General features: G+C 46.6%; 1 protein-coding gene across 36 annotated transcripts in view; it reads left to right on the forward strand.

The window, feature by feature from the left end:
* The window catches only part of MAPK8IP3 (mitogen-activated protein kinase 8 interacting protein 3), a 155,443-nt gene that overhangs the window by 92,584 nt on the left and 35,746 nt on the right, over positions 1-27,113 (forward strand). For 19 of the 36 annotated variants that reach the window (XM_048867662.2, XM_048867624.2, XM_048867639.2 and 16 more), the window contains 6 exons: positions 1,815-1,872; positions 3,666-3,818; positions 7,946-8,027; positions 20,419-20,570; positions 23,650-23,706; positions 24,235-24,405. In XM_048867662.2, coding sequence (XP_048723619.1) covers positions 1,815-1,872; positions 3,666-3,818; positions 7,946-8,027; positions 20,419-20,570; positions 23,650-23,706; positions 24,235-24,405 — 673 coding nt within the window. The remainder of the gene's footprint in view (positions 1-1,814; positions 1,873-3,665; positions 3,819-7,945; positions 8,028-20,418; positions 20,571-23,649; positions 23,707-24,234; positions 24,406-27,113) is intronic. The other 17 variants (XM_048867631.2, XM_048867654.2, XM_048867648.2 and 14 more) reach the window with 5 other exon arrangements.

The raw sequence follows: 27,113 nt of genomic DNA on the forward strand, positions 1-27,113 counted from the left end.
TAAAAGCCAGTAGGAGGGGGTGGAAATGTCACTTTTAGGGATGTAAGTAGGGTTTAAAAATAGTAACTGTTTGACCTATTAAAATTCTATCAGTTAAACAGTTAGCCATTAAGGAGTTCTGCCCCACCGCGCCCAGGACTCTGCTGCCTCCTTGGGCCCGGGCACAGGGCAGCAGGGGAGTTTAATCATTAACCGAAATCAATAAGACTGATGCTTATCGGTTAACTGGTTAACCTTTTACATCCCTAGTCACTTTATAACCAGAGTCCCATGCCCATAATCGCTGAGCTTCACGGATAGCTCCATACCACATATGTGATCATCTATAGGAGGAAAGAAAGGGGAAATTGCTCATTCCTCTTCCCCCACAACACAAATACATTTTTATTAGGTTAACACCCAGACTGGAGTGTTTGTCTCCCACTTCTGAGGTGTTTGTAGTGTCTCACCCCCAGCAACCTGAGAACACGTAGCCTGAAACATCAAAGTGATTCATTTCCTGTCTATTCAGTATTTTTTAAATTTTACTTTTTAAAATGCTGCTTCTTCTCCATCCTTGCTGGGAATTTGCTTTTGCCATCATGAACCCATCCCATCTAATTGTGGGAAGAGGATCTGTGTGTTGAAGTGTTTTTTTCTCTAACATCCATTTACTTCAAGTGTGAGTCGTTTATTATTTTCCTGTATAAGTGAACTAAATAACACCTTGAATAATTTCTCTTGAAAAATATCTATATCTGTTATAAAGGAAGGAATTTTTGTACAGCAAGGTAATATAATGGAGAACTTGAACGCAAGCCATGGCAGTTGTGTGAGCTCTTTGTACTTCATCATCTGTAGTGAGAGAATGCTATCCAAGCATCAGTGTCATGCCATGAGGGGAGGAGGGTTGTCTCTATGCTTCTACCCCCTAGAATTGTGTTTAGCCCCCATTGGGGAGGGAGCTGTCTCTATAGCTGTAACCCCAAGAGTCCCTTCCAGCAGGAAACTGTCCTGGATGGATCAGTCCCCTTTCAGCATCACTTAAAAGTATTGAACTCAGCCTTCAGTCTTAGGCTCAGATCTTTAAAACTGTGCACGCAAAAGTGCAACCTCCTAGCCCTGTGTGCGAGCTGCATTTGTGCCATGGCAGCACACCTTTTACAATTTGGGCCTGCAGTGTTGTGGCTCTGAATTAATCTTAATATCTTTAGAGATGCTTAAATAAAAATAAAGAAACAAGGGGGCACCCTATGTAAAACCCTGCTACGATTGCAGTAGTGGGAGGAGGATGGTGCCATGGAGCCTTCATGAGCATGGAGCTGTCTACAAGAACTCTGAAAATAGGTATATTTAAGGACTGGGAGTTTGGCTTCTATTCTAAGAAAAGCAAAAATCTCGTGACACCCAGTGATGGGTTGTAAGTTGGACAACACTCTGCATTGCTATAAATCTGTGGACACTAAGAACCCCTGAACTCCTAGCTTCCCTCCATAGCAGTCGCTATAAGGAACGGTTGTAGTATGTCAGGGTTGGAGTGGGAGTCTTAGACCCAGCTTCTCCTAACCAGCTTTAGTGCAACCATCTCCTTGGCCCACCCCCTCAAGGAAGGTGAGTGGTTAAAAAAAAAAAGAGTATCCTTTACAGAAAAGACACATGGACACTTTTGCTGCTGTTACGTATTATTTCAGCAGGAGGCACTCTGCAGCAGGACACACAGCTGTAAGGCTGCCTAACAAAAGCTATTTCTCCTTCTAAGCATCAGTCAGTTAGCCCAGAATAAGGCTCTGTGTTTCTGGAGGTGCAGATCAAAACTTCCGGGCCTCTTTTTTCAGGAATGGGCAAAGAAGTGGGGAATCTGCTGTTGGAGAACTCACAACTTCTGGAGACCAAGTAAGAAACCTTTGCATGTTCTGAACTGCTTATCTGTTTTTATACGCTTCCTGTCATCTTGGAATAGATCTGCGTCAGAACTCCTGCCTCATTGAGACATGTTGGCATCTGGTTTGGCAACCTTTCTTTGATGGTGTTGGCTCCTTGGAGTTCCTCTTCCTCAAGCCATGTTTGAGGGGCTTTCCTATGCATATTTCTTTGTACAGTCACTTGACTGAACATTCCACACACATGCTTGTAGGGCCTGACCCCTCTTGAAGTCAATGGCAGGCTTTTCATTAACTTCATTGGCAGCTGGAGCAGTCCAGAATGGGCACAGGTGACTGTTAGGAAACTATCATGTTCTGAACTCTTCACTGCAATGTTTGCCTTCTGCAAAACATAATTGTGACTCACAAATGTCTTAGAATTCTTTGAATATATCAGCAAAATGGTGGATAAAAGAGAACCAGTTGAAATAATTTATTTAGACTTCAAAAAGCCTGTGGACAAGGTCCTGCAAAACAGGCTACTAAAAAAGTTAAGTTGTCATGGGGTAAGAGGCAAAGTATTGTCATGGATCAAAAACTGGCTAGAAGACAGGAAACTAATAGTGGGATATTATCATGGCAAAAAGTTAACACCTGGATGACTCAGGGTTCCATACTACATTCTTTGTTGTTTAGTATATTTATATGTGATCTGGAAATGGGGATGAGTAGTGAGATAGCAAATTTTGCAGATGTTTAGGTTAGTCAGACCAGAGAGGACTGTGAGGAATTTCAGAGACACCTGAACAAGCTAGGTGAATAGGCAATATGATGACAAACAAATTCAATGTTGATAAATGCAAAGTAACGTGCATTGGAGGGAAAAAATTAAGTTATTCACATACTTGTCAGAGTTGTAAATTAATTGTATCAACACAAGAAGGGGACTTGGCCATCATTATAGACTGGTCAATGAAAACTTCTGTTCAGTATGCAGCTGTCGTCAGAAAAAGCTAACCAAATGTTAGAATGAATAAGAAATGGGCCGTAGAATAATACAGAAAAAAATATAATGCCATTACATAAGTTGGTGGGACATCCTTTTATAGAATACCTGTGTGCTGTACTGGTCGTCCCATCTCAAAATTAATATTATAGGAGGAGACAAATAAGAGGGGACATGATAAAAATATATAGAGCCATGAATGGCATCAAGAAGGTAGATTAGAAACTTCTGTTCTTTCTGTCTCATAACACCAGAACAAAGACAGTCAAAGAAACTGAAAGGAGAGAAATTCAGAGCCAATAAAAGGAAATACTTTTTTAAACAACAAACAATTAGACTGTGGAACTCACTGCCACATTAAATGGTTGAGGCTAAAAATGTAACAATATTCAAAAAATGGATCTGATGGCTATCAAGAATATCCACAGCTATTGTAATGAATGATAACAAAAAAATTGTAGAAAGGATATTAAACCTCATGTTGTGGAGCTTAAGCCAAACTTTATTAGTGACCAAGATGTGACCTAACGTGGGGGGCAGATTACACCATGTCTGCCTTTTGTGGTGTGCTCACTTGTTCCCCTGAAGCACCTGGTGCTAGCCAATCGAGACAGGATTTCAGACTAGATAGTCTGATGCAGTCTGGCAATTCCTGTGTTCCTATCTACTCCCTCCCACCACCCCAGCACTTTTCTTTGAGTTCCCACTACACTGAATGCTTTTGTGGCATGTGTGATTTTTTTGTTCTCAGCTGCCTGTAGGAGGCAGTTTCTGTTCTCAGTGCGTCTCTCTTTACTGTTCCTTTCCCTGCCTTAAAGAAATGCTTTGAATGTTGTGAAGAATGATTTGATTGCTAAGGTGGACCAGCTATCTGGGGAGCAGGAGGTGCTGAAGGGAGAGCTTGAAGCAACAAAGCAGGCCAAAGCCAAGATGGAGAACAGAGTCAAGGAACTGGAGGAGGAGCTTAAAAGGTGAGTGCTGCACCCACTGCCCCAAACAGCTTCCTAATATTTGATTGGTGGAAAGAAAGGCCACAAAAAAACCCTAGCTAATTCATACACCTCTGCTGTCAGCTTAATTCTTTTCCCTCATGGAATTTATTATTGGAATTCAAGGGCACCTCCTGGCTTAAATATGCAAATTTATTTTCTTGCTTTTTAAGTAAAAAAATATTTATATTGATTTTTTTTTAAATTGCATGAGAACTTTGTTAGATTTTAACATTTCTCAGCAGTGATAACAACCCATTGTTCCAGGGCTTGGACACAACTGTCACATGCCCTTATGTTGTGCCAGCACCTTTTTGAAGCTACTGTCTTGTTCTCCAGAATCTCAGCTTTCACTGTCAAAGAATCTCTAGCTGTTATGGTTCAGAAGAAAACTTCAGAAATGTGGCCAGAATGCAACCATAGCAGAGATGTCTATGTGAGAATGCCAAGAGCCTGGAACAATAGCTCTCAGAAGGCTGAACTGCCCCATTCATTTCATTAGAGGGTTATCTCAGATGCCGAGTAATGATATTTAAATGTCAATATTGTTTACTATTTGCTCCCTCCTGCTCAGAGTGAGATGGAGAGTCATGGATCTGCACAGTTGACTCTAAGTGACATCTCATTTTGGTGCCATAAGTGGGTGGCATTTGGGAGATACCACCATTTATTATTTTCCCCCAATCAAGTGGGAGCCAACCCCCAGGAACCTAGCAGAGCCTATCATCATAATTTTCAGAGTAGCAGCCGTGTTAGTCTGTATCTGTAAAAAGAAAAAGAGTACTTGTGGCCTCTTAGAGACTAACAAATTTATTAGAGCATAAGCTTTCGTAAGCTACAGCTCACTTCATCGGATGCATACAGTGGAAAATATAGTGGGGAGATTTTATATACACAGAGAACCTGAAACAATGGGTGTTACCATACAGACTGTAACAAGAGTGATCAAGAAAGGTGAGCTATTACCAGCAGGAGAGAGGGGGGGAGGAGGAACCTTTTGTAGTGATAATCAAGGTGGGCCATTTCCAGCACTTTACAAGAACAGTAGGAGGGGAAATATTCTGCTGCTCTCCTTTCTTCCGTGTCAGGATCCTGAACTCGACCATCTCATGGTCACTGCCTCCCAAGTTCCCATCCACTTTTGCTTCCCCTACTAATTCTTCCTGGTTAGTGAGCATCAGGTCAAGAAGAGCTCTGCCCCTAGTTGGTTCCTCCAGCACTTGCACCAGGAAATTGTCCCCTACACTTTCCAAAATCTTCCTGGATTGTTTGTGCACCACTGTATTGCTCTCCCAGCAGATATCAGGGTGATTGAAGTCTCCCATAAGAACCAGGGCCTGCGATCTAGTAACTTCCATTAGTTGCCGGAAGAAAGCCTCGTCCACCTCATCCCCCTGGTCCAGTGGTCTGTAGCAGACTCCCACCACGACAGCACCCTTGTTGCTCACGCTTCTAAACTTAATCCAGAGACACTCAGGTTTTTCTGCAGTTTCATACCGGAGCTCTGAGCAGTCGTACTGCTCTCTAACATCCAGTGCAACTCCCCCCCCTTTTCTGCCCTGCCTGTCCTTCCTGAACAGTTTATATCCATCCATGACAGTACTCCAGTCATGTGAGTTATCCCACCAAGTCTCTGTTATTCCAATCACATCATAATTCCTTGACTGTGCCAGGACTTCCAGTTCTCCCTGCTTGTTTCCCATTTGTGTACAGGCACTTGAGATAACTGACTTATCGTCCTCCTTTCTTAGTATGAGGCAGGAACCCTCCCTTTCGTGCTCTCCTGTTCCTGCTTCCTCCTGGTATCCCACTTACCTCAGGGCTTTGGTCTCCTTCCCCAGATGAACCTAGTTTAAAGCCCTCCTCACTAGATTAGCCAGCCTGCTTGCGAAGATGCCCTTCCCTCTCTTCGTTAGGTGGAGCCCATCTCTGCCTAGCACTACTGCTTCTTGGAACACCATCCCATGGTCAAAGAATCCAAAGCCTTCTCTCCGACACCACCTGCATAGCCATTCAATGACTTCCACGATTCGACGGTCTCTACCCAGGCCTTTTCCTTCCACGTGGAGGATGGACGAGAACACCACTTGCGCCTCAAACTCCTTTATCCTTCTTCCCAGAGCCAAGTAGTCTGCAGTGGTCCGCTCAAGGTCATTCTCGGCAGTATCATTGGTGCCCATGCGGAGAAGCAGGAAGGGGTAGCGATCCGAGGGCTTGATAAGTCTCGGCAGTCTCTCCATCACATCGTGAATCCTAGCTCCTGGCAAGCACCAGACTTCTCGGTTTTCCCGGTCGGGGCGGCAAATAGATGACTCAGCCCCCGTGAGGAGAGAGTCCCCAACCACCACCACCCGCCACCTCCTCTTGGGAGCGGTGGTCGTAGAACCCCCATCCCTAGGACTGTGCATCTCATGCCTTCCAATCCACGGAGTCTCCTTCTGTTCCCTTCCCTCAGATGTATCATCTAGTCCACTCTCCGCATTAGTACCTGTGGAGAGAACACGGAAACGGTTGCTTACCTGTATCTGCGTTGCTGGTACATGGACGCTCCCTTTTCTTCTTCTGGAGGTCACATGCTGCCAAATTTCTTCACCGTCCTCCTTTCCCCCCTGCGCAGCCTGCTCTGAATCTTCAGAACGTTGTGCCCGTAGAAGCATATCCTGACATCTGTCCAGGAAATCTTCAGTTTCTCTTATGCAACGCAGGGTCGATACTTGTTTCTCCAGACCTTGAACCTTCTCTTCCAATATAGAGACTAGCTTGCACTTTGTACAGACAAAGTTGCTTCTGTCCTGTGGAAGAAAAACAAACATGGCACATCCACTGCAGGTCACAACAGCTGAACACTCCCCATCCATATTACCTTCCTTCTACGAGCTTCCTTAGGAGCTGTAGTAGCTAGTCAGAGAAGCCGGCAACATGTAAGCCTCAGTGGGCTCTCCCCAGGCAGTCTCCCTCTGTTAGCCTCTCTGCTGTTAGCCTCTCTGCTGTTCGCAGCTGACTGGCTTTTTATAACAGTCAGGCCTACTCAAGGCTCACCTGGAACAAAGCACTCCCAATTCACACTTTTCAACCAACCAGTCAAGCACACAGTCAAACTGTCAAACTGTCCCCACAACAGACACTCAGATACCCACCAACAGAGCCTCCCTAATGCAGCCCTTAGCGTATCTCCTCTCAGACAGATCCCAGGCAAACTCCCTCTGTTAGCCTCTGTGCTGTTCGCCACTCAGCTGGATTGCAAGAGGGAAGCTTTCTTTAACAAAAAACGCTGGGGCTGTTTTTCCTATTTAATGGTTGCACAGTGGCTGATTAGGTAAATCCCAATTGTATTGTGATTTCTCAGGGCATACTGCAGACCTCATTGCTTTTCTCTCATGGGAATTGGTTACCAAATACAGAATGTAGACTTGCTTATGCTTATATCTTGTGGAGTGTACGTTGTTTTAAAGGGACACTGTCAGGTTAAATAAATTTGTTTCCATGTCTTACTAGGAATCCTTTAGGTTACTAAAACTTCAGTTCTTTAAAAAAAATCTGACATATTCTTTGCTATTTATACTGGATTTTTGCTTTTTTTTCATGTCTATTGGCTTGTGCAATGACATTGGATTAGTTAGTTTCATACTTCTTTTGGTCAGTTTCACTTTGGCACAGCACTTCAGTATTGGGGTTGCAAACCCAGCAGCGGAATGTTTCTTTTTAAATATGAGGTAAGTATATTACGCTTCGTGTGAGTTGTTCACAAAGTGCATTGGAGTAATGCCCAGTTTCATACATGACACTCCTGGTCATAACTTAGACATATCTTAGGAGAAAGCAGGGATGGATCCTGCAGAAGTCAATAGGTCCTTGCTCCACAAGTAGACCCATTGATTTCAGTAGAACTGTTCACAGAGTAAGGTACTACTTAGCATGAGTAAGACTGTCAGAATCAGGCCCATGGTGGCTTGTTTGTACAGGTCACAGTGGGAAAGAGGCTTGGTAAATATATTCTATACTTTCATACTCTTTTATGTATAGTGCTCCAAAGGGTGACTTAGAATCTGTCCAGCAACAGCTGCCGACATATTACTTTCTGGTTTGTTTGATTTCTTCTTGTTTTCTAGAGTGAAATCTGAAGTGATCATTGCCCGACGAGAACCCAAAGAAGAGGTGGAGGATGTAAGCAGCTATCTCTGTACAGAATTGGTATATTACATTATTAAAATGCCTGTGGGGGAAGGGGTTAATATTCTTGTTCTGTATTACTTTGTTATCTGAATTGTAGCTCAAAGTCGCTGAGATACAGATCGCTCTGCCCTTGTTGATGGTGAGGGCAAAGCTGGCCAACCCTAGGTTCTTACTGCTGAACATTGCCAGCAGTCGGGCTCCAGCATGTGATTTCCTCTGTATATGCCTGTTTATGTCAAATCATAGGCTGGCAGGGAGCATCACTTCTCAGTGACTAAGCACATCATGTCCTCAGGGTGCCTGCTGTTCAAAGAGGTAGTTTCAGAGTATATCAGTACTCTGTTCAGCATTGCTAGAATATTGTCCTCTTCAATGTGTTCCTCCCGTAGCATCTAATTTTCCTCTTTATTCAAATTGCAGTCAGTTTAACTGGACAATCTGTGCTAGAGTTCATTATGATATTGCTTACACAGATGAGCTTGTTTGATTATGTTAGCTATGTTGTAGCCTGAAAGGATTTTATGCAGTGTGTCTTGCACTGATCTGAAAACTCTAGCCAGTTCCATAGCAATGACCATTTTAACTTAATGGCTTTACATTCTCCCAATTTTGAGACAGAAATTTTTTTTTACACTCTGTTTTTTCATAATGTTTTTGAACTATCTAGCATTGGCCACTGCCAGATGCAGGATGCCAGAGGAGGGGGACCAGCGATCTACTCCGTTCTGGCGAGTCTGATGGTTCTTGGTCATTTCTTTGGGTGTTTTTTGCTAAGGTTAAGAATTTCCAGTTTTTCAACCTAGTCCAGCTGTAGCCAAAAACCAGACAAACCAAGGAATGATAGAAATACCACCTGGAAATGTCACCTCTTATGTCACAGGAAATCTGATCCACCTACTCTCTCCACACTAGCACACAGAAAAGACGTTCTGTTCTTATTGGCTGAAAAGTATTGGGCCAAATTAATCACTAGTGTAATTCTATTGATTTAACTGGAGTTATACCAGAGATGAATTTGGCCTATTGAAAGCTTTGAGTTTGTGGCAGGTTTGCAAATCACTCCTGTGAATGCTGGATGAAGGGTTCTTTTTTGAGCAGAGCTGTGCCAATAGACCTGTGTTTTTAAATAAATAAAAATAAAAATGCAACTCCCACTAGATTTTTAAGAGTAATTTACTCTTCACTTACATACTTCCTCTGTCTGCCACTCAGATGAGTTAATTTCAAAGAGAAGAAGGCAGGGCTTTAGCTGGCTAGTTTCCACTAGACCATTTTGGTGTAGTGTTGCACCATCCAAAAGAGCTACATCAGCCTTTTGGGCTGAAATGGGGATATTAACAATTATAGACAAAACCCAGTGCTGCTTCCTGGTAGCATGTTTACAGCATATTTAAGGTTTCCTGTAGGCAGCCTTTTTCCCCAGCTGTCGGGGGGGGGTCTTTGCTGCTTATCATGCATTGCTCTCATTTCCCTTCCCCTGAGGGGAGTGTAGCATGTAAGGTCTTTTTCCCTTTTCTGGTCCATATGTAGATCCACCAGCCCACAACAGCCATACTCGCCTCTACTAAAAGAAGACATACTTATGTTATCCTCCTCAGGGAATCAGACAGAAGGTTGTTGGCAGGGACCGGGCGGGGGCTTTGGCCATTTTATAAATGCGGACATTGAGATTCTTCTTTGAGTAGATGCAGATGTGTATTCCATTTAGGTATGTGCGCCCAGCAAGCTGAAGCTGGAGCTGGAGACCTTTGCCTAGCAATACCTTGAGAGTACTCATGGTACCTCTCCTGGCTATATGAGGCAGCGCTGCCCTGACCCCCTTCAGTTCCTTCTCATCTCCTGTGTCTGAACTCAGAGCTCTGTGTGGTTGTAGACTCCCACCCTTACATTTAATCTTAGCCTAGTTGATTGTATATAGTTAGTTAGTGGTAGTTAATAGTCAGTAGATAGTGTCCCCTGGTAATGCGCTCACTGTGGTTTAAACATTGCTCTTCGTGTGGAGGGGCGATTTCCAACAGTGACCTCATGCGGTGCCCGCTTTGTCTCAGCAAGCCCCACCTTAAAGAGAGTTGTTTGATTTGTAAATCATTCAAGAACTGGATTCAGGTGGTGCAGGACCTTTGCCTCAAGCAGCTCCTGCTTGAATAGACTATGCAGCCTGATCTGGTACCAAGGCCTCCTTGGACTGAAGATTACCCTCGGGCTTGGAGCATGCTGCTGCCTCTCCCAAGAGATGGAGGAGCTGTCCCAAGAGATGGAGGAGAATCCAGGATGTGACGGAGTGTTTGCCGATACTGATCAAGACCTTAGACCGCTACCCCTTCCTACTTCTCCACGTGGGCACCAGTGGTACTGCCAAGAATGATCTTGAGCGGATCACTGCATACTGCGTGGCTCTGGGAAGAAGGATAAAGGAAGTAGTGTTCTCATCTATCCTCCCTGTTGAAGGAAAAGGCCCAGGTAGGGACTGTCAAATTGTGGAGGTGAATGCGTGGTTAAGCAGGTGGTGTTGGAGAGAGGGCTTTGGATTTTTCGACCATGGGATGTTGTTCCAGGAAGAAGGATTGCTAGGAAGAGATGGGATCCACCTAACGAAGAGAGGGAAGAGCATCTTCGCAGGCAGGTTTGCTAACCTAGTGAGGAGGGCTTTAAACTAGGTTTGCCGGGGGATGGTGACCTAAGCCCAGAGGTAGTGGGGGAGTGGGATACCGGGAGGAAACACAAGGAGGAGGGTACAGGACGGGAAGCCTCCTGATTCATACTGAGAAAGTAGGGCAATTGGCTAGTTTTCTTAGGTGCATGTACACAAACGCAAGAAGCCCGGGATGAAGCAGGAAGAATTGAAAGTCTTGGCACAATCAAGGAACTATGATGTGATTGGAATAACAGAGACTTTGTGGGGCAGTTCACATGACTGGAGTACTGTAATGGGTGGGTATAAATTGTTCAGGAAGGACCGGTATGGGAGGAAAGGTGGAGGAGATGCATTGTATGTAAGAGAGCAATATGATTGCTCAGAGCTCCAATTTGAAACTGGAGAAAAGCCTGTTGAGAGTCTTTGGGTTAAGTTTAGAGGCGAGAGCAACAAGGACGATGTCGTGGTGGGCATGTGCTATAGACCACTGGATCAGAAGGATGAGGTAGATGAGGCTTTCTTCGGACAACTAACTGAAGTCTCCAGATCACAGGCCCTGGTTCTAATGGGGGACTTCAATCACCCTGACATCTGCTGGGAGAGCAATACAACAGTGCACAGACAATTCAGAAAGTTTTTGGAGAGTGTTGGGGACGACTTCCTGGTACAAGTGCTGGAGGAACTGACTAGGGGCCATGCTCCTCCTGACCTGCTGCTTATAAACAGGGAAGAATTGGTAGGGGAAGTAGGAGAGGGTGGCAACCTAGGCAGCAGTGACCATGAGATTGTTGTGTGACAGGGTCAGGCCAGATGGCTATAGGAGAGTGATAGAAGGTACATATATTAGCCCCAGATTAAGCAGGTCCCTTTTTCCTGAGTAAAATAATGGGCTGTTCCAGAACAATCAGGAAGTTGCTGGAACCAATTAAGGCAGGATAATTAGGACACCTGAAGACAATTAAGAAGCTACCAGAATCAATTTGGACAGGCAGGCTAATCAGGGCACCTGGTTTAAAAAGGACCTCACTTCAGTTAGTGAAGTGTATGTGAAGAGCTGGGAGCAAGAGGCGCAAGAAGCTGAGAGGTGCGTAGGCATACTGCTGGAGGACTGCGAAATACAAGCGTTACCAGACATCAGGAGGAAGGTCCTGTGGTGTGGATAAAGAAGGTATTGGGAGGAGGCCATGGGGAAGTAGCTCAGGGAGTTGTAGCTGTCACACAAGTGTTACACGAAACACTGTAGACAGCTATGATCCACAGGGCCCTGGGCTGGAACCCAGAGTAAAGGGCGAGCCAGGTTCCCCCCATCCCCCTCAACTCCCTATTTGAGACAAGAGGAGGTGACCTGGACTGTGGGTCCCACTAGAGGGAAGGTCCCTGGCCTATCCCCACCAACCCACTAGCTGGGTCAGCAGAGACTGCGGGGATTGTTCTCCTCCCTTTGCCCACGCTGGCCAGTGATGAGATTAGCTGAATGAATGGCAGGTTTGAGCCACTAGCAAAAGTGGCCAAACTGAGGGCTGCTGTAAATCTCTGAGGCGAGCAAACCCACCAATAAGCGCAGGACCCACCAAGGCAGAGGAGGAACTTTGTCACAGTTGAGTTCAGCATCCTGACAAAAGGAAGAAAGGAGAGTAGCAAAATACGGACCCTGGACTTCAGAAAAGCAGACTTTGACTCCCTCAGGCAACTAATGGGCAGGATCTCCTTGGAAGCTAATATGAAGGGGCAAGGAGTCCAGGAGAGCTGGCTGTATTTAAAAGAAGCCTTATTGAGGGCGCAGGAACAAACCATCCCGAAGTGCAGAAAGAATAGCAAATATGGCAGGCAACCAGCTTGGCTTAACAGTGAAATTTTGGAGGAGCTTAAACTCAAAAAGGAAGCTTACAAGAAGTGGAAATTTGGACAGATGACTAGGGAGGAGTATAAAAATACTGCTCGAGCATGCAGGGGTGTAATCAGGAAGGCCAACGCACGATTGGAGTTGCAGCCAGCAAGGGATGTGAAGGGTAACAAGAAGGGTTTCTACAGGTATGTTAGCAACAAGAAGAAGGTCAGGGAAAGTGTGGGACCCTCACTGAATGAGGGAGGCAACCTAATGAGACAATGTGGAAAAAGCTGAAGCAGTCAGTGCTTTTTTTGCCTCGGTCTTCACAGGCAAGGGCAGCTCCCAGACTACTGCACTGGGCAACACAGCATGGGGAGTAGGTGAGCAGCCCTCAGTAGTGAAAGAACAGGCTAAGGACTATTTAGAAAAGCTGGACATGCACAAGTCCATGGGTCCAGTTCTAATGCATCCAAGGGTGCTGAGGGACTTGGCTGATGTGATTGCAGAGCCATTGGCCAGTATCTTTGAAAAATGTGGCGATCGGGGGAGGTCCTGGATGACTGGAAAAAGGCAAACATAGTGCCCATCTTTAAAAAAGGGAAGAAGGAGAAGGCAGGGAACTACAGCCTCACCTCAGTCCCTGGAAAAATCATGGAGCAGGTCCTCAAGGAATCCATTTTGAAGCACTTGGAGGAGAGGAAAGTGATCAGCAATGGTCAACATGGATTCATCAAGGGCAAGTCATGGCTGACCAACCTGATTGCTTACTATGATGAGATAACTGGCTCTGTGGATATGGGGATGCAATATAACTTGACTTCAGCAAAGCTTTTGATACGGTAGTCTTGCCAGCAAGTTAAAAAAAGTATAGATTGGATGAATGGACGATAAGGTGGTTAGAAAGCTGACTAGATTGTCGGGCTCAATGGGTAGTGATCAATGGCTTGATGTCTAGTCGGCAGCCGGTATCAAGTGGAGTGCCCCAGGGGTGGGTCCTGGGGCCGTTTTGTTCAACATCTTTATTAATAAGCTGGATGATGGGATGGATTGCACCCTCAGCAAGTTCGCAGATGACACTAAGCTGGGGGGAGAGGTAGATACGCTGGAGGGTAGGGATAGGGTCCAGAGTGACCTAGACAAATTAGAGGACTGGGCCAAAAGAAATCTGATGAGGTCCAACAAAGAGAAGTGCAGAGTTCTGCATTTAGGAAGAAAGAATCCCATGCACCGCCACAGGCTGGGGACTGACTGGCTAAGCAGCAGTTCTGCAGAAAAAGACCTGTGGATTACAGTGGACAAGAAGCTGGATATGAGTCAGCAGTGTGCTCTTGTTGCCAAGAAGGCCAATGGCATATTGGGCTGTATTAGTAGGAGCATTGCCAGCTGATCGAGGGAAGTGATTATTCCCCTCTATTTGGCACTGATGAGGCCACACCTGGAGTATTGCGTCCAGTTTTGGTTTCCCCTCGCCCACTAAAGAAGGGATGTGGACAAATTGTAGAGAGTCCAGTGGAGGGCAATGAAAATGACTTATGAGGATAGGCTGAGGGAACTGGGCTTATATAGTCTGCAGAAGAGAGGAGAGAGGGAGCATTCGATAGCAGCTTTCAATTACCTGAAGAGGGGTTCCAAAGAGGATGGAGCTAGGCTGTTTTCAGTGGTGGCAGATGACAGAACAAGAAGCAATGGTCTCAAGTTGCAGTGCGGGAGGTCAAGGTTGGATATTAGGAAACACTATTTCACTAGGAGGGTGGTGAAGCACTGGAATGGGTTACCTAGGGAGGTGGTGGAATCTCCATCCTTAGAGGTTTTTAAGGCCTGGCTTGACAAAGCCTTGGCTGGGATGATTTAGTTGGTGTTGGTCCTGCTTTGAGCAGGGGATTGAACTAGATGACCTCCTGAGGTCCCTTCCAACCCTAATATTCTATGATTTTGTGATTCTCTGTGATCAGTGCTAAGGAAGAGGTCTCATAAGACCAATCAGAACTGCTCCAGGTCTTGGGGCAACTCCTCTGCCCCAGGGAAAGTGTATACTGGCTCTGGTGCATGGGATGGTGGGGGTACCTCTGACCCTTCCCTGGTTCCAATTGGGAAGGGCAGAAACCTGATACCATTGACTCTGGTTCCAACCTCTGGGTGTCTGTTTAGTCTGGTGCCAATGAAGTCGATGCCGGTACCGATTAGCCACTGTGTCAATGAATCAGGCTGCATCAGATCTGCTCTGCCTTTCCATTTTGTCCTCACTGTTGGTCCAGGACTTTGAGGCTCCCTCCTTTAGCAGCCCCTCTAGTGGAGTATGCCGCCGAACCTTCGTGCCCCTCGGGACCATACCTAGATGCTCCCCTCCCCATAATGGGTGTGGAGCTGGTACCGGAGTCAGTGCAGGGGATGTCGGCACCGGGACCCTCTTCAGCCCCACTGCACTTGATGCTGCAAGTGCTCCCATAGCACCTCTCACTGCCTTCGACATTCGAGCACTCCGATACTGCTGTTTGTGCTGGGACCAACAGTGCCTGTGGCACCGGCATGTTGCATATTAACAGTACTGCTTTCATCAGAGGTGTTGATTCCCGCCTTGTTTTGGGCAATGGATGAATTGGACTGCCTATTGGCTTCGTTGAGCATCACTCCGCCCATGTCGCTGAGATCCTAGGCTCTGATTCAGAGTCGGAGTCATCATCCTCCTGCTCTGCATCACTCAATGAATTCCAGGGGCCACCAGTGGACCAGTATGGCTTCCAGGATTGGCATGTGTCCTGTGGCTGGGATGGAGGTCCCTCACCTGGCTCCTACTGGCTTCAAATGCCCTATCCATATCAGTGGCCTTGGACTCAGTGGGACACTCCTCATTCATGGAGATCCTACTCTTTGTCATGTTCAAAGCCAAAGTCACCTGCCACGTTGATGGTGGTGGCTTTGGATGAGCCACAGGCCCAGGCAGCAGTGGTCTTCCTCCCTGCGGAGCTACCAGAGACCTCCATTCTGGGTACATCTTCCTGGAAGCAAGAGCCGGTTCTGGCTCAGCTGAGACCTTTGTCCTCGTTGCCAGATATTGTTGTGCTGCCGGGTTCATCCTCCCCTTCTGTTCTGGAGGACCGGAAGGTGTACCAGGACCTTTTACTCTGTGTAGCCACATCCCTGGGCATGCAGGTGGAGTTTCTCCAAGAGAACACACACAAACTGGTGGACATTTTAAGCCTGCCATCCCCAGGAGAGTGGCACTCCCGATCAATGATGTGCTCCTTGAGCTGAGGAGAGTCCTGTGGAGTATACCGACATCGGTACTGCTGGTGGCTAAGTGCATGGAAAAGCACTACTTGGTTCCCATGCAGGGATTTGAGGAGCTTTATTGCCACACAGACCCAAATTCCCTGGTCGTAATGGTGGTAAACAACAGGACCCAGCAGGGTAGATTCAAGTTTACCCCCAAGGACAGAGACTCCAAGCTGTGGATTTTCTGGGCAGGAAGATCCGTACCTTGTTGTTCCTACACGTGAGGATCGCCAATCAACAGGTTTTGCTGGGCAAGTCTGATTTTGTCAATTGGTCAGCCGTGGCTAAATTCGAGGACTAGTTGCCTGAGGCCTCATGTGAGAAGTTCCGGGCATTCATTGCAGAAGGCTGTTTGGTGGCCAGAATGTCCCTTCAGTCTGCCCTTGATGGGGCAGACACCTCGGCCAGAGTCATGGCCTCGGCAGTAACTATGAAAGAAGACTTCCTGGCTGCAAAACTCTGGGACCACTCTGGACATCCAGCAAGCCATCGAGGACTTACCCTTTGACCGCCACATCTTGTTCTTGGACAAGACGGATGACACTTTGCACTCCTTCAAGGATTCCATGGCTGCTTTGAGGTCCTTGGGAGTGTACATGCTGTCTGCACAAAGATGCCACTATGGGGTGCAGCAGCAGCAACAGTATTGTCCACAGCACTCCTTTCCCTCTGAAACAGCAGGACTGCCCTAGAAAGAGGGATAGAGCCCACAAGAGGAAGCAGTTGGGCTCAGGCTTCAGACAGTCCACATGTCCTCCCTCAGTGCAGGCTTTTGAATCTGTAGTCCAGAGCATTGGTCCAGTCACTACCCCACCCTTTCCATCCCCTTTTACAATGCTTGGGACTTGATTACCTCCAGCAGCTGGGTCCTAGACAATATCAGATCAGGCTACGCAATCCAGTTCACCTCCATGCCCCCTTCCCACATCCCTTCTGTCCTCTGCAGGGACCTCTCTCACCTCCTCATCAAACAGGTCAGCTCTCTGTTGAAGATGGGAGTGGTGGAGGAGGTTCTTCCGGAACACCGGGGGCACAGTTTTTACTTCCAGTACTTCCTGATACTGAAATTCAAGGGCAGGATCTCAACCTTTGTGGCCTCAACAAATTCATCAAGTACGTGAGATTCTGCAGGGTCATTCTATTGGCTATTCTCCTGCATGGTCTCAGAATAACTGGTTCACTGCTCTGGACCTTCAGGGCACTTACTTTCATGTGGGAATTCTACTGAACCACAGGAAGTTTCTGTGTTTTGTGATAGAAAAATGCCACTTTCACTATACGGTTCTCCCATTCAGGCTCTCTTCTGGCCCCTGAGTCTTTACCAAATGCATGGTGTTGGTCATGGCATATCTCAGGAGGAAGGGAGTTACCATACCTTGATGACTGGTTGCTGAAGGGAAGCTCCAGAGAGGAGGTTCTTGCCCACATTGACACCACGTTGGGTTTGCTCAACCGTCTGGGACTCATTTTAAAACACTGCAAAGTCAACCTTGGCTCCCACTCAAAAAATCGAGTTCATCGGGGCCCTGTTAGATTCCATGAGGATGAGGGCGTTCTTGCCAACCGAGGCAATTCAACGGCTCTGCCTCAGTGTGCAATATCAGCCTTCCATGATAGTCCACGTATGTCTGAGCCTATTGGGCCATATGTCCGCTTGCATGCAAGTGGTCCAGTTCACCAGGTTGTGCCTTTGCCTTCTTCAGATGTTGCTCAGGATGGTCTACTGTCCTGCCTTACATTCTCTAGACAGGTTGCTTCACCTTCCTCCAGCAGTCCTGGATTTCTTGCACTGGTGGAAGTACACTTGCAACGTGTTCCAAGAAGTCCCCTTCATGAGGCCCTCCCCGACCAAGTCTGTTGTTACTGACACTTCCCTTCTGGGTTGGGGGACATATCTGGACTCATTGAGGGTGCAGGGCCTGTGGTTGGAACAGGAAACCTCACTCCATATCAATGTGTTGGAACTTTGGGCCATCCACAATGCATATTGTACCTTCTGAGATCACATCAGACACACACTGGTTCACATACTCCCTGACAATACCACCGCAATGTACTATGTGAACAAGCGAGGGTGGGGGGGCATATTCCAGGTTACTCTGCCTGGAGGCGATCAACCTGTGGCAATTTTGCATTGAAGGAGACATCACTCCAGTAGCAACCCATTTGCCAGGGGAGCATAATCGTCTTAATGGACCATCTCAGCAGGGTTTTCTCCCTGAGCCATGAGTGGTCTCTGAAGGAGAGTGGTCTCTGGGCTGTCTTTGCAACATGGGGTATCCCCAGGATCAACCATGTTTTGATGAGGAAAAACAGGAAGTGTTGGCTATTCTGCTCTCGAGGGGGCCTCCACCCAGGCTCCTTCCAACATTTTCCACTGCAGCTGGTGATTGACTTCTGTATGCTTTCCACCTATTCCGGTTATTCCTCAGGTCATCCTCAAGCTCAAAGCAATTTGGGCCAAGCTCATCCTCGTTGCTCCAGCATGGCTGAGGCAGTGCTGGTTCTCAGATCTCCTTGCTCTGTCAATTCAACCTCCCATACCACCTTCCTCTCCATCCCGACCGGCTTGCTCAGAACCACGGCCGCACCCTCCATCCTGCGATCAGCTCCCTGCACGTCATGGCTAAATTAAGAGGAAAAACAGTGCTTGGATGCTGTCCAACAAGTCCTACTCAACAGTAGGAAATCTCCAGTAGGACGACCTACTTAGCTAAATGGAAGTGGTTCTTGGTGGGGTCCTTGGCTTACGGGACCCATCTGGCGGAGACTTCCATCCAGGACATTTTGGAGTACCTGTTACATTTTCAGAAATTGGGCCTGCCCTCAGTTCACTGAGAGTGCACTTGGCAGCAATATCAACGTTCCATCCCCCGATTCAAGGGAAGTCAGTTTTTTCCAATGCCATGGCAACACTTCATCCTCCAAGGATAAGGTAACGCTGTGACCACAGCCAAAGTTTTTATCCAAGGTGGTCTCTGTTTCATCTGAATCAGGTAGTGTGCCTGACCTCCAGAATATGGAAATGTCTAGCCTTTTATCTAGACAGAACTAAACAGTGTTGTGTTTCGCCTCGCCTGCTTGTGTCATATGCAGACCTCGAGAAGGGGCAAGCAGTCTCTGCAAAGACCATCTCTAGATGAATAAAATCCTGTATCAGGGCTGCGTGTGAGAGAACTTCAGCTGCACCTCCTCAGCGGATATGGCTCATCCAGGAGAGCACAGGCAACATCAATAGTGTTCCCCAGTGACATTTCCATACTGGACATTTGCAGGGCCACCACATGGTCATCCGTACATGCATTTATGGACCACTGTGCTATTTCCTCTTCTTCTTTCAGAGCAAGCACAGGCCTCAGAAGAGTGATCCTGTGATCTTTATTTCAGTAGACTCGGAGCCCGGCTCCAGATTGGGGTACTGCTTGTGAGTCACCCTAAGCAGAATACATGTCTGCATCTAGTCGAAGAAAAAATGGTTACTTACTGTAATTGTGCTGCTTCGTGATGCAGACACGTATTCCATGACCCACCCTCCATCCCCTCTGCATCGGAGTCTCCTCTCCTGGGATTTCAGTGTGAAGGAATTAAGGGAGGTCAGGGCAGTAATGCCTCATATAGCCAGGGCAGGAGTCACAGCCGTGAGTGCCACTCCTCTACGGGTACTACTAGGCAAAAGGCTCTGGCTTTGGTGTGCTGGGTGTAAGAGGAATACACGTCTGCATCACATCTTGAAGAACCAGTTACAGTCAGTAACCTTTTCTTATTGGGAGTTGGCAGAGAGGAACTAACCAGCTTGAGCCCTGCGCTTGGGACTTGCTGAACATCTTACCTGAACAATCTCCATATGGCAGGAAATTCTGCTGAGCCATACAGAAATTCTTTTGTTTTTCAAATGTCAGTAATTGCATGCGCCTTGCATTTCCAGTGACTAATTTTTCTAACTTCACAGGTAACCACTAAGAACATTGGAATTTTAGATTTTGAGGGTTGAACCACTTAGTTTATTTCAGTCTGTAAAAGCCTAGTGCTAGGGAGCTCTTTGAGTGCAGAGACTATGTGCCCATGTCTCTCCCTGGTCTGTGTCTAGTGAATCATGAGCAACATTCTGTCCTCCCCTTACAAATGGCTTTTCCTTCCTGGTCCTGGTAGCTGAGTACACCTTCTAACCCAAAATGCTTGTTGTGCCCCATCCTAACCTTTAGCCTTTAGCACTGGTTAGCTGGGGAATTACTGCACATGGGAATTTTGACCATGTCCTTTTCCCCATGCTGCACAGTGGTTAGTGGGAGGAAGTGCCTCCTTGGCATCCTCCCCAGAGAATCAGCCAGACTCAGAGAGAGAGCAGGTGAGTGCAGTCATGCCAGGTGACCAGGGAAAGCGTTTTCCTTGGTGATCTGTAGCAGCAGTTCCCCCTACCCCACCATTTTCTCTTCTTAGTGAAAATGAGCAGGATGCCTCCCATCTCTTCCCCCTCCATTATGAACAAATGCTGTTACATGGTGCTCCCTGCTTTTTGTCCCCAAACTGCTGCTGGAGCCATTTGGCTACAGTTAGAGCCTCAAGTGGGAGGGGAAACATTAAACAAGATAGGCAGACAGCCGACAATTATGTCTTTCATCTCCTAACTTCCTCTTTACTAACCTCAACCCCCTTCCATTTCTTGTTGGCTGAAGCAGTGCTCCTCCCCCCTGCAGGACAACATTCCCATAGCCCAGCGCCGCCGCTTTACCCGTGTAGAGATGGCCCGTGTCCTGATGGAGCGCAACCAGTACAAAGAGAGGCTAATGGAGCTACAGGAAGCGGTCAGGTGGACAGAGATGATCAGGTGAGGCTGGGAGTTCCTGTACAAGAGGGTTGGGGCACAATCTGGTTACATATTTGGCTTGTAGGTCGGACCTTACAATTTGTGGGGCCCAAATAAAGAAATTAGGTTGTGAATTGCTGAAGGTTCTCAGAACATAGCGAGGTCTCTGATGCTTAAAACCTGCTCTTTTGGTTCCTGTAGCTGGGGCTGGGGCTGAGAATGAGTGTATGAGTTGTCAAAGATACATGGAGGCCCTGAGTGGTTTTGTTTAAGATTGGTCCTGCTGGCTAAGGTGAATCTTGCAGAGTTCCCTGTATGTGCCATATAACATGGGAAATGAGGAGTAAAGATGGCCCCTAATGGTTTCAGAGTAGCAGCCGTGTTAGTCTCTATCCACAAAAAGAACAGGAGTACTTGTGGCATCTTAGAGACTAACAGATTTATTTGAGCATAAGCTTTTGTGGGCTACAGCCGACTTCATCAGATGCATGCAGTGGAAAATACAGTAGAACTATTTTATATACACAGGGAACATGAAACAGTGGGTGTTACCATACACACTATAACGAGAGTGATCAGTTAAGGTGAGCTATTACCAGCAGGAGAGAAAAAAAGCCTTTTGTAGTGATAATCAAGATGGGCCATTCCCAGCAGTTGACAAGAACGTGTGAGGAACAGTGGGGCGGGGGGGGGGATAAACATGGGGAAATAATTTTACTTTGTGTAATGACACATCCACTCCCAGTCTGTATTCAAGCCTAATGTAATGGTGTCCAGTTTGCAAATTAATTCCAATTCAGCAGTCTCTCGTGGGAGTCTGTTTTTGAAGTTATTTTGTTGTAATATTGCGACTTTTAGGTCTGTAATCGAGTGACCAGAAAGATTGAAGTGTTCTCCGACTGGTTTTTGAATTTTATAATTCTTGATGTCTGATTTGTGTCCATTTATTCTTTTATGTAGAGACTGTCCGGTTTGGCCAATGTACATGACAGAGGGGCATTGCTGGCACATGATGGCATATATCACATTGATAGATGTGCAGGTGAACGAGCCTCTGATAGTGGCTGATGTGATTAGGCCCTGTGATGGTGTCCCCTGAATAGATATGTGGACACAGTTGGCAACAAGCTTTGTTGCAAGGATGGTTTCCTGGGTTAGTGTTTTTGTTGTGTGGTGTGTGGTTGCTGGTGAGTATTTGCTTCAGGTTAGGGAGCTGTCTGTAAGCAAGGACTGGCCTGTCTCCCAATATCGGTGAGAGTGATGGGTCGTCCCTCAGGATAGGTTGTAGATCCTTGATGATGCACTGGAGAGGTTTTAGTTGAGGGCTGAAGGTGACGGCTAGTGGCGTTCTTTTACTTTCTTTGTTGGGCTTGTCCCATAGTAGGTGACTTCTGGGTACTCTTCTGGCTCTGTCAATCTGTTTCTTCACTTCAGCAGGTGGGTATTGTAGTTGTAAGAATGCTTGATAGAGCTCTTGTAGGTGTTTGTCTCTGTCTACATGCCTCCAGTTTTCATCCAGACCACACCACACGATCCATTGTCTACAGCCAAGCTCTACGATACAACCGCATTTGCACCAACCCCTCAGACAGAGACAAACACCTACAAGATCTCTATCAAGCGTTCTTACAAATACAGTACCCACCTGCTGAAGTGAAGAAACAGATTGACAGAGCCAAAAGAGTACCCAGAAGTCACCTACTATGGGACAAGCCCAACAGAACGCCACTAGCCATCACCTTCAGCCCCCAACTAAAACCTCTCCAGCTCATCATCAAGGATCTACAACTTATCCTGAAGGATGACCCATCACTCTCACAGATCCTGGGAGACAGGCCAGTCCTTGCTTGTAGACAGCCCCCCAACCTGCTTGTAGACAGCCCCCCAACCTGTGGTGTGTGGTTGCTTACTCACCAGCAACCACACACCACACAACAAAAACACTAACCCAGGAACCTATCCTTGCAACAAAGCCCATTGCCATCCGTGTCCACATATCTATTCAGGGGACACCATCACAGGGCCTAATCACATCAGCCACACCATCAGAGGCTCGTTCACCTGTGCATCTACCAATTTGATATATGCCATCATGTGCCAGCAGTGCCCGTCTGCCATGTACATTGGCCAAACCAGACAGTCTCCACGTAAAAGAATAAATAGACACAAATCAGACGTCAAGAATTATAACATTCAAAAACCAGTTGGAGAACACTTCAATCTCTCTGGTCACTCGATTACAGATGTAGAAGTCGCAATATTACAACAAAAATACTTCAAAAACAGACTTCAACGAGAGACTGCTGAATTGGAATTAATTTGCAAACTGGACACCATTACATTAGGCTTGAATACAGACTGGGAGTGGATGTGACATTACACAAAGTAAAACTATCCCCCCCCCCCCACACACACACACACACTGTTCCTCGCACGTTCTTGTCAACTGCTGGAAATGGCCCATCTTGATTTTCACTACAAAAGGTTTTTTTTCTCTCCTGCTGGTAATAGCTCACCTTACCTGATCACTCTCGTTACAGTGTGTATGGTAACACCCATTGTTTCATGTTCTCTGTGTATATAAAATCATCCTACTGTATTTTCCACTGCATGCATCCAATGAAGTGGGCTATAGCCCACGAAAGCTTATGCTCAAAAAATTTGTTAGTCTCTAAGGTGCACAAGTCCTCCTGTTCTTTTTTCCCTAATTTAATGAATCTCTGTGACTGCAGCTAAAAATGAAAAATAATATCTGAGCCCCCAGTTACCAGGGGCTGACTGTGGCCCTGGTAGTGATTTGAGCTGATACCACTGATACCACTTTAAATTGACAGCATTTGTTTCCACATCATACACACATAGAGACACAGTCTACTCCAGGCTCCTTTCATTACTCAAGATGGCTGTACCTCAGCTCCTTTTGTTCATGTCATCCTTTGAATCATGTTGCCAGAAGAAATTCTTGAATGGAGGACTCCAAGTCTGCCTCCTCCCCTCTTTGCCCCTGGAGCCAACCAGCTGCCCTGAAGCTGGGTAAAAAGGGAAACATCTCCTTAGTATGATGCTGAAATTAATGGTTGTCTGAAACATTTGTCCTCAGAGCTTCCCGGGAGCACCCATCTGTCCAGGAGAAGAAGAAGTCCACTATTTGGCAATTGTAAGTTACTGGATGGTCTGTGAAGACTTAAAAGAGGATAGTGTTGCTGTTACTATTTTAGGCACCAGCCTGATAGCACGAGAAGCAGAATCAAAGTAGAGATGAGCCAAAAATGTAAGCTGTTATCTGAACCACTATACCCCAAAAACCTCATTGGTCCAGGTAAAATGTAAATCAAATCTAAACTACATATGGCTTTTGTTTTACAAATCCTGTGGAGATTACTTACAACTGGGACTGGAGAGGTGTAATGGACTCTCACACATGTACTCACAATCAGTTTACAGCAAGGGACAGTAATCATAATATAACTGATTCAGAACAGGGTAGCCTCCACTGGTGAAAACAAACACAGACACAAACCCATCTGTAGTGCTAAGGATCACTGCACTCAAACCTGGGCAATTCCATGGAAGGATTTTCAGGACTCCTGTTCTTGTGCTTGTTTCTTCCATATCTTGAATCTGTGTTGCAGATTGTCCTTCTGCTCTTCTCATTCCTTATTTGTTGGCTTCTCTCCATTCCCAGCTTTAGTCGCCTGTTCAGCTCTTCCTCCAGTCCCCCGCCTGCGAAGAGGAACTACCCATCGATGAACATCCACTATAAGTCTCCAACAGCAGCTGGGTTCAGTCAACGCCGCAGCCATACCATGTGCCAGATCTCTTCTGGCAGCCGCACCCTCGAATTCTTCCCTGAAGAGTGAGTCACCTGCTATGAGCAAAGCCAGATCCCTCTGCAGATCAGCCAAGTGGCAACCAAATTGTTTTAAAATGGGCTTTTTCTCAGAGGACTGTGGCTTAAATGGTACATTAATCAGTTTAATGAAGAAGATGGATCCCCTGCCTGTGTTATCTGTTAAGGACAGTGTTTAATTCTGTACTTAGCTGTGGAATCTCGCCAGGCTCTTGTGTATATCCACCTGACCTTTCACCCCTCACTTCTCCCTGGGGCAGGCTCAGCAGATTAGCAGTATGCGCTCTATCTTCCCAAATGTGTTTTTGGTTTTATCTTGTGCTCCGTAGGCCATGATGAGATTTCATCTAGATGAGCCAGGAGCAAAGTGACCCTACTGTGATTCAGTTGCCCACCAGCTCTGGATCAAGTCCTGAACACCATTGGCTGCACTGGCTATGTGGGAGGATGAAGAAGGGCTTTGGTAGAGATACTGAGGACTCCACCAGCAGCCTCTTTCCTCTGTCCCCTCCAGGGCTCAACTGTAGACTCCTGGGTGCTTTCTCAGCAGCACTGCCCAGGCTACAGTATTTGATTTTAACACTTACAGTGCTGGAAGAGGGCCACTCAGCTGTTGCTGCTGCAGAATTGCCCCCTCCCCCTTTGTGCCTCTGCTACAGTTGACTTTTAATTCTTTGTTTATATTGCATGTGGTCTGTGATTTTCAGCTTTTAGTTTTTGAGGAGTTGTGTTTTGTGGAAGGAGTTTGGATTATGTGACAGTAGAATGCTGTTCCCTATGCAGCTTTGCAAGGGAGTTGTTGGAAGGGCACTGGATCAGGAATGGAAGAGGTTATCTCTAGACTGTGAAGCTCTAGACCTTTTGCACTCTGTTCAATTTCTCTTTCATACACTTTATCCAGCAATTGGCCTGCGACATCTGCTCTGTTGGGTGGACTGTATCCTGGTCTTAATGACTGAACCATGTTAACGAAGTGTGGGTTCTCATATTGTGGACTGCAGAGTAGGTCATGACCCCATTTTAATAGGATCGCCAGGTCCAGCATTAGACTTGTTGGAACCTGGGGCTGAAGCTGAAGCCCAAGTTTCACCCTCACCTGGGATGGCGGGGCTTGGGCAACAGCCCCCTCTCCCCATATCCATGATGGCAGGGCTCAGGCTGTGCATCCCCTACCCCCCGAGGTCATATACCGACTTAGTTGTCAGAATGGGGTTAGTGGTGCAATGATGTTTGAGAACCTATCACGGGGCGCAGACTCACCGGCAGCGCCTCCTGCTGGTTGTCTCAGGGAGTTAGCGTTCCAGCCTCCAGAGCACCCTCTTCAGGCCAGTGTCTCGCCTTGCTGCTGGCTCCCGTGTCCCTCCCAGGACCCCGGTGCCCCTTTCACTGGGTGCTGCCCCCTGGCAGTACCCCACAGTTCTGGGTCTCCCCCTCCCAGGGGAACCCCCCACCCACTATCCCTACCTCACCTCAGTCATAGGCTCCTGCCAGTCACCAGCTAGCCCCCACGCCCTAGGGCAGACTGCAGTATGAGCCACTCATTACAGGCAAGGCTGGGTTTGGACCTGCTGCCTCTGCCTACTCGTGGCTGCCCCTGCAACACCCGTACCTGATAGGCCTTCCCAGGCCTACAGCCGGGGGCTTTCCTAGGCCAGAGCTCCCTGGCTCCCTTGGCCTTTCCCCAGCCCTGCTCCAAACTATTCCAGTCTCTGCAGTCAGGTCCCTCCCTCTCAGAGCTAGAGAGAGAGTGTTCTCTGGACCTCTGGCTCACAGCCTTTATTAGAGCCAGCTGGGCCCTGACTGGGGCGTGGCCCCCAGCTGAGGCTGCTTCCCCAATCAGCCCCGTTGCCTTTCTTCTGCAACAGTCCTCTCTCAGGGCTGTTTTAAACCCCTCTGGGCCCGAGCAGGGTGTCCACCCCGCTACAGAACCCCTTTGCTATGTTATAGATTCCTGTTAGTTTCATGCTGTCCAGAGTGTTCTTTTGCTGCTTTTGTTTGTACATTGGAATGATAAAAACAGCTCATTGAGAGTTGAGACTGATGTTCAAAAAGCCTCTATTATTAGTAAAATATAGCCAAAGACCAAATTTTGCCCTGTTATGCCAGTGTAAATCAGGAGTTACTCCACTGGAGTCAATGGAATTTCCCAGATTTACATCTGTGTGATTAAGATCACAATTTGGGCTTCAGTAAACAGTGTGATGTGCTGTCTCAGGGGAGACCCATATGAGAGGGTGACCGCCAGCATGGATTTGATTTAAATCAAATTGATTTAAATCATGATTTAAATCATTAGTCAGGAAGACTTGATTTAATCATGGATTTCTACATAAAAGTGCATTCTTGTTGGTTGTTATAACCTTAATATAAATTCTTCACAACTCAGAGATGAATGTAGGTTTCATTTTTAGAAGGTACACACTTTACATTTTTAAGTGATTTATTTTGAAAACTTTTCAGATTAGTTTTACAGCTATATCAGAAAAGGAATGATTGTTTGGTTATTTCATTTACCAAAGGTAATTGAAGCAGATATTGATGAAGTGATTGGGAGATAAACTATCTCCAATTCAACAGGTTAATCATTAATATTTGGAGGATTTTTTTGCCATGCTGTATTAGGAGGAGACCATTACCAGACAGACATTTAAATTGTTTTATTTAACTAAAACAACAACGTTATGTATTGAAGAAAAAAATCCAGAACAGCAAAC

The sequence above is a fragment of the Caretta caretta genome, chromosome 10 (assembly GCF_965140235.1).
Source record: "Caretta caretta isolate rCarCar2 chromosome 10, rCarCar1.hap1, whole genome shotgun sequence".
Lineage (NCBI taxonomy): Eukaryota > Metazoa > Chordata > Testudines > Cheloniidae > Caretta > Caretta caretta.